The sequence below is a fragment of the Lineus longissimus genome, chromosome 8, assembly GCF_910592395.1.
Source record: "Lineus longissimus chromosome 8, tnLinLong1.2, whole genome shotgun sequence".
Taxonomy (NCBI): domain Eukaryota; kingdom Metazoa; phylum Nemertea; class Pilidiophora; order Heteronemertea; family Lineidae; genus Lineus; species Lineus longissimus.
The window spans coordinates 9,732,670-9,746,386 of NC_088315.1; the positions used below are offsets into that span (position 1 = coordinate 9,732,670).

Here is a 13,717-nt window from a genome sequence, read left to right on the forward strand (position 1 = left end):
ACCAACGGACAACGTGGTGTCACCAACGTATCCACTGGCTATCCAAACCGAACATGTTGAACAGCATCGAATGACCAGTGTTTCCCCTCCAATTTCTGGAACATTCGGAAACAGTCTCAGATGAATCTGGAGTATGTTGGCTCCAAAATGTAAAGTTGTATAAACCGCTGATACAGAATTAATATCAGAGCTCCAATGTATCCAGCATTGGTCATCAGTATAGCAGATCAATCTCTCCATTTGATTCGGGACTTGCAGCTTTTGTTCAACGCCCAACGAAAGGACTTGGTGAGACAAAAAATACATATTATTTCAGGTCCGATAAACCTCCACTCGCTTGACAAATCTAGTGTTGCGGGACCTCACAAATGACGTCACGTCATACCTTAATCTGTTTGGCATAATTCATGACGTCACGCATCACATGATTGGTCACATGATCGGAAGTTCATCAGACCAGAAAGCCCGATTTTTCAACACTATAAAAGCGGTCGTCGGGCCTCGACAGAAAGCAGCAAGTTCCGTATTGACAGAACTAGCCAAGCAAACTGAAACAGCAGCTGTTCAGACTACATTGATTTGGGTCATTCAGAGGGATCAAAGATCGGCCAGTGTCAATATACACTGTATTCCCCCCCATCTCATTCGATGGGGTTTCTGGTACATCAGGTCAGATCCATCACCATTCAAGATTATCAGATTTATCCTGTACACGTTTAGTCAATCAATGGAGATGTGACATATTGGAAGCTGTCAATCAACCTGTCACTCCACACTGGCCTTCGACCTCACCCTGACTGTCAATTAGGACAGCTATGGTCAGAGCAGAAGTTCTTATTAAAGATTTACTGGCGCAGACAGGGTAAACATATAGATTAAGACATGAATTTTATAGATTTGTGATTAGTTCTCTGGGCAGCTGTTTTTGCAAGGACAATTCTGAACTGCTGAGATGAGCTGAAATTGTTGACAGAATATCCACACTTTTTTTTGTGATGGATTTAGCCTTTGAATATCAATTCGTTCCTAGAAACGGTCCAAAGGCCTGCTATGGGAGGATTGCTGGTGGAGATTCCCCATGAAATACTTCACCGGTGCTCGTCGGTCATCTTGTTGATGTTGCCAGGGGATGAGCCACAGGCTGTTTGCGAATTCCATCAACACCTTAACCTAAAGAGATTAGTAATTGGTCTTGTCAATACAGCATCTCGTAAGGAATATACAATGTAGCTAACCTTACTCCTGAGACATTCCAGCATTACCAGTACCAGCAGTATATTAAAGGCAGTGGTCATCTCCCTATATCTGCAGATCTGCTATGAGCAGCGCTGTCTTCCTCATCAGACATTTTACTTATAAACTCACCTGATCAACTCAGCTGATCTCAGTGGACCAAGCAGTGCTCACATGATCAAGCAGTGTCTGTTTCTATATGGAGCCTGGGGAGAGCCAGCTAATTACTAAGTACTATCCTTAACCTCTTGAATACAGGTGACCGACCAGTCGGTCATTTTGAAATAACGTTTTTTCCCAACGACCGTCAGGTCGGTCTCAGTGATATTTTTATTCCCTTGAGATGGGACGCTAGTTTATTGCTTGTTTTAGCGTGTTTGATGTACAGTAGGGTCAGTTAGAGCATGCCTGGGCAGATGGCACCTTGGTACCGGACTTTGGCGGTTGTATGCGGGCGGTATACATCGTGAAAGTCAGACCCAATTTCGCAACCACGTGACCACCCTGGGATCCCGGGATTTTCAAGTTTTGGGATTCAAAAGGTTAAGGTCAGCTCTCATAAGCTATAATATTATTATGAGATATAATGATACCACGCATCCGTGGAAAAATGGCAACGAATATTTCGGGGTTTACAGTATGCTACAAATCATCAATATTCCTGGGGAAAACTTCCAAAAGCAGACAAGAACTGTGCACTGGTTTCAATCTTCCCACAGAGAATTGAAAGCAGAACTATTCAGTTTGATCTATAGCAGTAACCCTTCACGATATATTCAGGTAACACGGTGTATTCCCAAGCAGAAACACACCTTGGCTTTGCTATGATAAAAAATAGCAACCTCTCTAAATATTATGATTGGATTTCTGTAGCATTGAGCTAGCAAGGAATCCTTGATCAATCAGGGATAAGAAATGTACTAGAGTATCTGTAAGAAATGGACTTCAGTATCTACATGTACAATGATTACTATAATATTAGAGATTCAACGGATGAACCATCTTAAACAAATGATGTTCTGAGATCCAAACAATATAGTTGGATCTGGAGAAGAAATTCTTGCTTGGAGCTATAAACAACACAGGAGTGTTCTTGTGGCTTGAGTCTAAAATACCAATGACAGGAGTCCAGTCTTAAACATCAAGACACAAATCCTACCACGAAAATGGCTGCCAATATATCACATCTCACCAGCCAAAATACAAACATCTAGCAACATCAACACTGATAAGGAAACACCTGTAGGTTGTCTTTACAATGGTTTTCCAATGAACTTCATATTCACGTGTCATAATATACTTTCAATCATTCACATGTGGCAAGAAGAATGATCACGACACTTCCAAAGTGCACGCTACATCTAGAAATTCACATAATACGTGAATCAAGGAATGAATGCACTCTATTCTTCCTGATGATTCTTCCTGCCTGGAACATGACATCTCACCAGCCCAATTACAAACAATCCAAGAGAGGGCAATTAGCGAGAGGGCAATTAGCGAGAGGGCAATTAGCGAGAGGGCAATTAGCAATGGCAACACTAATACAGAAGCATGTGTAGTGTTGCAGGTCGTCTCCACAATGCAAAGGTTTTCAGCAGAACTTCAAATTCAGGTATCATTACTTAATAACATTTACATGTGAACGAGAAGTATGATCCAGATATTCTGCATCTAGGGATTCACATGACACGTGAATCAAGGTACGTATGCACTCTATTCTTCCTAATGATTCTTCCTTTCTCCAACAATCTCACCAACCCAATTAGAAACAATCCATGAGACAGCATCGAGCAACATCAACATTGACTAGGGAGCACCTGCAGTGTGGCAGGTTGTCTTCAAAATGGTTTTCAACAGAACTTTGTTATTCATGTGTCATGATTTACTTTTTACCACGAAATGAAAAGATGATGAAGACACTTTCAAAGTGCATGCTGCATCTAGATATTCACATGACACGTGAATCAAGGATCGAAAACGATCATTCCTCCTACCCAGAACTAGCAGGATGACAGGATGTGAATCACGTGAACACGTGAAAAATGACCCTTTATCAACAACAAGTGCGTCAGGCACACTAGTCAAAATTAGGATGACGAGGATGACAACGAGATGTTGTCGGAAAAAAGAGCCAGCTTTTTTAGATTGTACACACAGTACCGGCCGATGCATGGCAGGAGATACCCAGGCCGCCAGCAAATGTAATAGATCCAATCACTGCTCATGTGCTGGGAAGATGGAAGTTGACTTAGGTACTGGGATTGGGTGTAAAACACTCAGAAATCACCAAAGAAGCTGTTATTCTTGAATGCTGCTTGTCCTCAGCTGGTGGATAAGTGTTTGGTCACACCTAGTCCTTAGTATACTTTCCATAACGAATATTTTTCCAGGACAAGGATGATAGACTGGAACTCTTGAAATACAGACACACCAAGGCTGCAATGTCATTAGAATAACAAAATAGGGTTCTTGTCATTTGGAAAAGCAGTCAGTGACTAAGGTCTGATATAAATATCATCATCACCATAATAATACGTCATCACGATAATGAAATAGCTTTGAGCTACCAGATTCGTGGGCTCACTCAGGCCTTGTACGCAGATATAGTGCGTGATCCTCCACACCCATCGGCTTGTGAGATATTTACAAGCAGTCAATGCCAATACTAAGGTCTGATATCAATATCATCATCAACATGATAATATGTCATCATCACGTTAATAAAACGGCTTAAAGCTACCAGATCCGTGGGTTCTGCTCTCTCAGGCCTCGTGCGCGGGTATAGTGTGTGATCCTCTACACACATCGGCTTGTGAGATATTGATTGTGTGCTCTGAACTCCCCTGGGGCCGTACCGGTAATGTGACAATATTTCATGAGCACACAATGACAGTTAATGGAACATATCATGATTATCTAAATGCCAGCATCATTTTGCGAAGTGCAGTGTGAAGTGGGAGCAGCTTCCGTTGGTACATGGGTACATCAGGTCGGTCATCGCCAAAGCACACACACTGATCAAGCACGTGTCTTGTAGGTTGGACTGTGCAAGTGGAAGAAATGTCCATCATACTTCAGCCATGTCAGTCCTGTGCAGAGGTATTGAAACTTCTCATATAAATAACTAGACAATCAAAGAACAAAAACGTGAATCATCAACTGGCTTGGGACTGGCAAAATATTCTGACTCTGCCCAACAAAACATCTGATTGTCTGTCAAAAAAATCTATTTTTTTTGGTCATTTTAAATGAGTCAGTTTAAAGACATCAATATGATGGCATATTTATCATCAAAGCTGTGTAAGGAAGAACCTCTCTCTACAAAGGTCGCCTAACAAAGATGGTCAATGCTGGCCATGTCCTACCTATGGACCCTGACACACCTGCTCAGGACGGCACTGCGCAAACCTCCTTGGCACAATACGTCCCGACATAAAACCGGACCCCTCCAAACTCCATTGCCTGAGGCAACATGCTCTTGATGAGGTCAGGTGGTTGAAGACAATCGCAAAGGACTGATTGCGGCAGCAGATTGTTTTTAGACATCGTAGCTGTGGAACAGTTTATCATGATCATGACTAAAGCTAGAATCAGGAGGTGTCCATCTAAAACACTTTCAATGACCTTAATTCACACAGAGCTGTCGCAGAAGTTGACCATGCTTTGTGATATTCACACTTTGGACGAGAGCGCTCCAAGACTATCAAAGATGGCGGCCCACTGCTCCACAACAATGGCGTCACACGTCCTTTGTGTATCTAACACAGAGGGCGGGGACGCAGATTGGCGATTTTGTCCAGTTAACAACAGGGGGTAAGGTTTAATGCCAGGATCATAAAATATCAATGAAATGGCCAGGGCCATTGTGCTCACCTCATGTGGAGGAAAGATGGATAAAGAGCATGGTATTGTGTCATGTAGTGTTAGGTTTGATGTAGGTCCAAGCAATTACAATTTCCCCAAAATGGCCAATTTACAATACATTCGACCTCTGTGACCTTGAAAAGTAGGTCAAATCAAAGAAGACCCGGGTGACACATTGAATGGTTGTTAGAATTAGATGTACCTATGATATAAAATTGGTGCCAATCGGGCAAGTCATTACTAGGAATAATGGCATTTTGAAGAATTTAGGATTTGGCCCCCTCCCTGGAGGCCAAACGGCAAATCAGATCGCACCAAACTTCGGTACCTGAGATCACCTGACCAAGGGGTACATGTGTACTTAATTTGTGATCAATAGTCATTGCAGTTAAGAAACGTGCCATAGTCACGGCCTGACGGCGAATTTACGCCATTTGACCTCTGTGACCTTGACACGAAGGTCAAATTAAAAACCTGTGTGACATATACTGTATGGTGGTTAGATGTACCCATGATATCAAATTGGTGGCAATCGGGCAAGAAGTTAAGGAATAAACACATTTTTAAGGTTTTTGGATTTTGCCCCCTGGTGGTCAAGTGGTGAATCATATTGGACCAAACTTCAGTCCCTGAGATCACCTGACTAAGGGGTAAATGTGTATCAAATTTGGTATCAATAGCCCTTGCAGTTTAGAAACGTGCCATCGTTACATCCTAACGGCCAATTCACACCATTTGACCTCTGTGACCTTGAAAAGGAGGTCAAATCAAAAACCCGGAGGATATATGATGCACCTTTGCTAGAAGTACCTACCATATTTTTTTCAAAATTTCCCGACTACTATTAAGGGAGATATTGCATATTTTCACTTTTAACGTTTGGCCCCCTGGTGGCCAAACAATGAAACGAATCGGACCGAAACTTGGTCTCCAAGGTGTCATTACATAAGGGTACATGTGTACCAAGTTTCAACTCAATAGCTCTAACAGTTACGAAACGTGCCCTGCTAACGGACGACGGACGACGACGGACGACGACGACGACGACGACGACGACGACGACGACGACGACGACGACGACGACGACGACGACGGACGACGGACGCCACGGTATGGGATAAGCTCACCTCTGCTAAGAGGTGAGCTAACAAATAAGGGAGGGATGTGGTTATCCATGAATCTTTGACCGTAATATCCAGAGAAGATGACGGACTATTTGCATTAATCAAACATGTCATGTCGGTGCGATATGATTTATGGGCTGATCAAAGCTATCCTTTTCTACTCCCTGTAATTTTCACTGAATGTGAAGGTACAGATATTTTTGAGGTTCAGAATTTTCAGAAACTGCAACAACCATTATATACTCCCAGAAGCTGTAGCGAAACTGGAACAGAGTTCTGTATATACCTACAGAACAACGCTCTTAAAGCTTGGACATTTTTTTAGTGGCGCATGGGGCAGTCCCTCTCAGCGACTCCCCATCAGGAACCCATCTGCGGCCATATCATAAAGACTATTCAAAGCCTCGCATGTCAAGATCCGAGGTCTTGGCCAAACTGTTGAGATCTTGACTTCACTTCACTGAAGTACAAGTATGCACTGAAATCAGCAATTTTTTCAAATTGAAAATCATTGAGCCGATTATCTGATGCCTTGAGATAGATTCATCTTGTAATCTAAGTCCAGCACTTCACATGGACCATGGGTTCCTGCTGGCAAAAATGAACTCTACATGGTTGAACAAGTCTAAGTAGCCGCTTCAAGCAGCTACAACTGTGCACATGGTCGGCTGAAGCAGTTGGCTACTTTTAGCAGAAGGTTCAAGGCATTGACTCATGCACCAGGTGCGCCCGCATCAAACTTACCCAACTCATGGCCATTTGCTAGCCTTCTGAGCATTCCTACCAAGGCTGTTTGGCAGCCAGCAGCCGACTGTCAGGTGAAAACAACAGACTCGGATATGGTTCAAAGAACCAGATGCATTGAACTAATTCCCAACAAAAGATGAGCAAAAACAGAGCTACATTGGGTCAGTGCTTGTTACGAAGCAAAACAATCCCACATTTTGTTGTTTTTTAAAAATTTAGCAGCTGGGTCGCAGATCTTTATTAAGAGCCAAAAAAACCGACAACGTCTCTGACTTGCAGAGCAAAAGCAGATGCATTTTATGTCTGGTTTCTTTGGACTAAAACCTCATTCATCATATTGTGGCAAACATGCATGAACATAAGAAAGGATGCTTCCAACTCAAATGCCAGCAGCAAGACACTCTGATTACCTGCCTCTGAAGACACATTGGTTGGATTTGCTTCAAAGTCCTAGCGGTCCGATTGAAGAAGGGCTTTTCCTAGTCAGAGGAGAGGCAACTCTGCACGCAAGATGGGTAAGTCTAACAAAAACAAGAGTTGCAAGGATAAGCCCGAAGCCACAACACATGCAAAAAGTGGTTTCAAAACAACCTGATGTGCAACTTCATTTCATCAACTGGTGTACAGAGAGGTCCCAACTCACGATATGCACTGAATACCGTCTGGTAATAAAAACTTGAGAGAGTGATGCCTCTGAATTCCTTGACATAAGGACACTCAGGATCTCCCACAGTGATACTTACACAAGTCATCAAAGTTTATGAGCCCTGGCATGGCCAACTGACTCATTCTATGGAGACATCTTCATATTTCTGGATCCAATAAGATCAAACGTGGTCATCTTCTTTTGCTTATTCAGCAGCAAGATAACATCTTTCAAGATATGGACTTTCTGAAAGTTGCAACCAATGTTGTTGAAATTTTGGGGGGGAAATGTGGAATCATGCTTTTAAAACAGATCAATTGACATTTTCCCATTTCCCATGATGCCACCTTGGTAATATCATACTCATGCACTGAATCAGAAATGTGTTGGAATTTGGTGTTATTTTCTTCATGTACAATTTTTATGTGGCCCCTGAGACTCATTTAAACCTGTTAACCTAACTTGTAAAATGTTTTCACTGCAGTATATTGCTTCATCTCGCAAACAGAACATGAATAGTGTACATTTATGTAGTTAGCTCAGAGCAAGAGGCAGCTAATCGTTTCAGTTTTGTTGTAGTAAATTATTTGAGGATATCGTTAGCATAGTAACCTTACATCAAATGCAACATCATATCAGTTCGGGCTGTGTTTTAATGAATCATTGGCTCCTATCTGGATGATAAATTAGTCTGATTCAGCCAGCCATGGCCTTGCCTCATAAACTAGAGTTGAATCAGCTCACAAGGCTTCTCGATTGACCCCATAGGCCAGGGTGACTGTTTTAGTTGCAGCAATCCTTTGGTAGATTCAGGAAAAGGCAATATCGTAAGAGCATCTCTCTTTTTCTTAGTTGAATGCCGATACCAGCTGCCGGAGCAGAAAAATACGATAGAGGCATAAGCTTAACATGTTGTTGGTGTTTTCACATCTTATTCATGTAAGAAATAGATTCAAATAGATTCCATTTGCATCCAACAGGTGACCCAAGCTCCCTTTCAGTCAAACTTCTCCTTTGGGGTGAATCTCTCAGTATTTGGGCGCACAACATAAGTCATATTTGCCACTTGTAAAAAACTGCTTTAAATGTCAAACATTAACCGTTAAAGACTTGACTGAGTAAATCCTGTTGTTTACAAGCACATCGAATCCCATCAGGGGAGAGTCTCCCAGAATCTTGGAATACACGAGTGTAACAATGAAATGGCCAACAACATCAGTGCCATCAATTGAGTGGAATAGTGTCCTACAGATCTCTCATAATGTTTGAAAGCATGCAATTCCTACACAAGAGCACTGAATGTACATTACCTTCCTGCATGGGCAGCTCAATGAGAAAGAAAGTAACTTACCTGCAAGTAGAGAGAAATAGCAAACATGAGACAAATGTCACGAAAATATTACACAGTACGAACTTTGTCATGCAAACAATTTCTCTGAGATGATCCAATACATGTACTGCCTTTTAAAACATTTTTAACATTACCATGCACTAAGGACTGAAAGAAATACAGTGGAACTTCTCTTAGCGGACACCTCTCTATTAAGGACACTAGTTTTAGTCCCAAATTGGTTGTTTCTATTCAATTTGACCTCTCTAATCAGGACACCTCTCTATTAAGGACAGCACTTGTCAGTCCCAAGGGTGTCCTTAATAGAGAGGTTCTACTGTATGTTGAAAATGGCTAGTTTTTAAACAGGTTTTCAAAAACATTCAAGTTTCTTTCAATTGCAATTCCCTGCTTGGGCAGTGATGGATCCATTAACCATTACCCCCAATGGTTAAAGAGTAATGAAATGGAAATAATCACTTGAAGTCAACAAATGGCCAGCAACTTTTTAAATGTTTTACAGATGATTTCAGCTGAAGGCACTTCCACAGATGGCTAGTGATGGGTTCTTTGCAGTAACACTCTTATAGAAAAGAGCTTTCACTCAAATAGATACGAAATCTGCTCAAATTACATTCTTACATTTTCCTGTATAATTATAAATTTATATTCCTTTTTGTCTCAGTTGAGGCAGATTGGCTCAGAGCACAAGTTTTAAAGTGATGCTCAGATGTTTTTAAACATTATGATTCATGACGAGCCTGCATTCTCACAACACCCAGTTACATCCATAGTTCAGAGTTCAACTGAAAATGCATTAGACAATTTTATACATTTTTGATCACTACTGTTGGCATGTATTACCTGAAAGTTGGGGGACAACTAAGTCATGCGGGCCTTGTGCCTTGGAAATCTGAAGCTGAAATGATCATACGATAATTGAGTCGGTCTCCAATGATATATCAAAGATACTGAGATCAAAATCTCTCAGATGAAATTTCCAGAAGTAATTAAACGATTTGTAAGCATTCGCTGTGAGTTTCAGTATCAAAAGGTAATGAGAACCTTATCAGCAAAACATTAAAATGTATCAACTTGTGGTTAGTTTCTGAATTGGAACATTATCAAATGGAACGGAAATGACAGAGAGAACCCACAGTGTATGAAGTCTGATATTCACTCGGAACTGTTACAATGGAGGTTATCAGCAGGAGGGAGAGATTGTTTGGATACAACACAAGAAAGCAGATATCTGAGTAGGCCCAATACACCTATTGATGCTGTGGGGCCTTCCCACGCATACCAGAGCATTGGAAATAATGGTGCAGGAGATAAGGCATGCCTATTTCATAGCATCAAATGACAGCAAATTCATGTCGGGGTCTAAACTACCCCTCCGTTATATGCCAGAGAATGTATAGTAACACCAACATACACCAACTATACAGTTCTGCCCAGCCAATCGTGATGTGCGTGGCCGCATTGGTACCCAACATGCACTGCGGCAACAAGGTGTCGTTGTTCTTCACCACCATCTGGATGCGTTAAAGTATTTAAACAATGAACACTCATCCAATTGTATGGGAATCTCTCAGCTTACATAAAGTTAATGCCGGTACCATGGTAAACATGGTGGAATTTACTAGCATGAACTCGCACACTGCACGAAAGGACCAACATGGCGAATACCGGGTATGCACATTCTCGCAATGCTGGGACATCATCATCAACCGCTGTAGTGAGGCGCTACTCTCTTCCTCAGCTGAGCAACCCTGGGATAACTTTCTGCGAACTGAAATACTAGTACACCGTGACGTACCTGAATAGTTGCGAGAACAGGTGGCTGTACATTGTTATGACGAGCGCTTAGAACAGTTATTTCAGAATGTATCCTGAAGGTTTTTTTCCACCACCATGAATAACGGTGAATTCCGTTTTGTCACAACAATGATAGAATACTCTGAAATCAACAGGTTCGGCAGCCGGAAGTACTATCCGGAATTTGAAGCCCTCATTTGAATATTCATTAGTAATCCTATTCCACAAAATGAGTTCCGACTGTAGCCACAGACTAGGCCGACAGGATCAAGAGGTTATTATATCCAGTGGATCTTGTACATTTTTCCAGAATCAGACTCAACACGCGTTGTCCATTGCTAGAGCGATAGCGAAATCGGGAAGAAAAAGACACAAAGCTGCTTGAAACCACATATCCATTAGCTGCGTATCCAACATCTGACTCGGATGATCATCCTTGTAATGGAACTCTAGACTCTGATCAGTCAAATCCAACATCACGCACATCCAATCATTCAATCATCCCCTCAAAGCCAAACCTAAGATGAAACAACCTATCTACAGCAAGGCTTCTTCCTACACAAACTTGCCAACTCCAGGTCTTATCTTTCATGTAGGGCCATTTCATGCTTGATTGCAGGTATTTTTCCTTCCTTCCACCACCTACCTGCACAGACTGACATTTCGAACTAGATTTATGGCAGAACCCAGCAAAACATAAATATGTTCGACTGATATTATCATTACGCTAACTTGCGATGAAATTAACATTAAGCACAGTTGACTAGGCCTGAATCCATCTGGCAAAACGAATATCTGGTCAGAGGCACTGTAAATTGTTACAGGGATACAGTCACTGAGTCAGGAAAATCGAGTCATCACTGGGCCTCCCCATCAAATGTGGTTATTCTCAAAACTCCATTCATCCTGTAAGGCGAAGTATTCCTTATGATTTCCACTTATGTTACAGAGATACAGTCAAGAAAATCGAGTAATCACTGGACCTCCCTATCAGATATGGACTTCCACCAAAATACCATTCATCCTGTTGGGCTGGGTATTCGGTATTTCCACACCAACAATCAGCTTCAGACAATCTAACAATCCAAATCCAAGGTTCGTATCAACTGAGGAAGAACCAACAGTTCAAATCCAAGGTTCGCATCCACTGAGGAAGAACCAACAGTTCAAATCCAAGGTTTGCATCAACTGAGGAAGAACTAACAGTCCAAATCCAAGGTTCGTATCAACTGAGGAAGAACCAACAGTTCAAATCCAAGGTTCGCATCAACTGAGGAAGAACTAACAGTCCAAATCCAAGGTTCGCATCAACTGAGGAAGAACCAACAGTTCAAATCCAAGGTTTGCATCAACTGAGGAAGAACCAACAGTTTAAATCCAAGGTTCACATCAATTGAGGAAGAACCAACAGTTCAAATCCAAGGTTCGTATCAACTGAGGAAGAACCAACAGTTCAAATCCAAGGTTCGCATCAACTGAGGAAGAACTAACAGTCCAAATCCAAGGTTCGTATCAACTGAGGAAGAACCAACAGTTCAAATCCAAGGTTCACATCAACTGAGGAAGAACTAACAGTCCAAATCCAAGGTTCGTATCAACTGAGGAAGAACCAACAGTTCAAATCCAAGGTTTGCATCAACTGAGGAAGAACCAACAGTTTAAATCCAAGGTTCACATCAATTGAGGAAGAACCAACAGTTCAAATCCAAGGTTCGTATCAACTGAGGAAGAACCAACAGTTCAAATCCAAGGTTCGCATCAACTGAGGAAGAACTAACAGTCCAAATCCAAGGTTCGTATCAACTGAGGAAGAACCAACAGTTCAAATCCAAGGTTCGCATCAACTGAGGAAGAACTAACAGTCCAAATCCAAGGTTCGTATCAACTGAGGAAGAACCAACAGTTCAAATCCAAGGTTCGCATCAACTGAGGAAAAACCAACAGTTCAAATCCAAGGTTTGCATCAACTGAGGAAGAACCAACAGTTTAAATCCAAGGTTCACATCAATTGAGGAAGAACCAACAGTTCAAATCCAAGGTTCGCATCAACTGAGGAAGAACCAACAGTTTAAATCCAAGGTTCACATCAATTGAGGAAGAACCAACAGTTCAAATCCAAGGTTCGCATCAACTGAGGAAGAACCAACAGTTCAAATCCAAGGTTCGCATCAACTGAGGAAGAACCAACAGTTCAAATCCAAGGTTCGCATCAATTGAGGAAGAACCAACAGTTCAAATCCAAGGTTCGTATCAACTGAGGAAGAACCAACAGTTCAAATCCAAGGTTCGCATCAACTGAGGAAGAACCAACAATCCACATCGAAGATTTGCATCAACTGCCGAAGAAACATCAGTTCTGCACTGCAGGCAAATTGCAAGTTGTCAGTTCCATTCCAAATGAAATCAAGGTCGCACTTGGCAACATCCACCAACGAATTGAGGGCATGTAGCAGAGGGTGTCGATACATCCAACTGTTATCCTAAGATCTCCAGTCAACAAAGTCAAATTCCTCAACACACGAGACAGCATGAACTTCACAGCAGTGTGTGTACATGTTTAGTATGAAGTGCAAGAATGGCCAGAAAGAATGAGCACAGATGCTGATAATTTCATCAAAACAGGAAACCTATCACCTTTCCCCATTACAAAGTAGGCTATACTGTATTATTAGAACAAGAGTCTTGAACTGCTCCAGTCTCTCGACTGTCGAAGAGAATAACTGAAATAAGCCAAGGAAAAAACATTCCAATTGCGGTAAAATCCTTTTTAGAACAGCTGATGCATTTCTATTTGAGAAGGGGGGCTAAACCTGCCTTTTCCTCAGTTCACCCTGGTCTTTTTTGCTAATTTCCAAAATCACCCTTTCAAATTCTTGGAGGTACTACTACAATAACGACACCTATGCAGCACTTTTGCCAGTGTTTGCCAACAAAAATTCGGGTAGGAGGTTG

General features: G+C 41.8%; 1 protein-coding gene across 4 annotated transcripts in view; it reads right to left on the reverse strand.

Moving 5' to 3' along the window:
* LOC135492671 (rho GTPase-activating protein 39-like) overlaps positions 1-13,717 on the reverse strand; it is a 165,188-nt gene that overhangs the window by 93,049 nt on the left and 58,422 nt on the right. Inside the window, exon 1 of one of the 4 annotated variants that reach the window (XM_064779249.1) lies at positions 10,767-11,152. The exons of the other annotated variants lie outside the window; for them this stretch is intronic. Coding sequence (XP_064635319.1) covers positions 10,767-10,798 — 32 coding nt within the window. The 5' untranslated portion in view covers positions 10,799-11,152. Of the gene's footprint in view, positions 1-10,766; positions 11,153-13,717 lie in introns of those variants that run through there. 4 annotated transcript variants of the gene reach the window in all.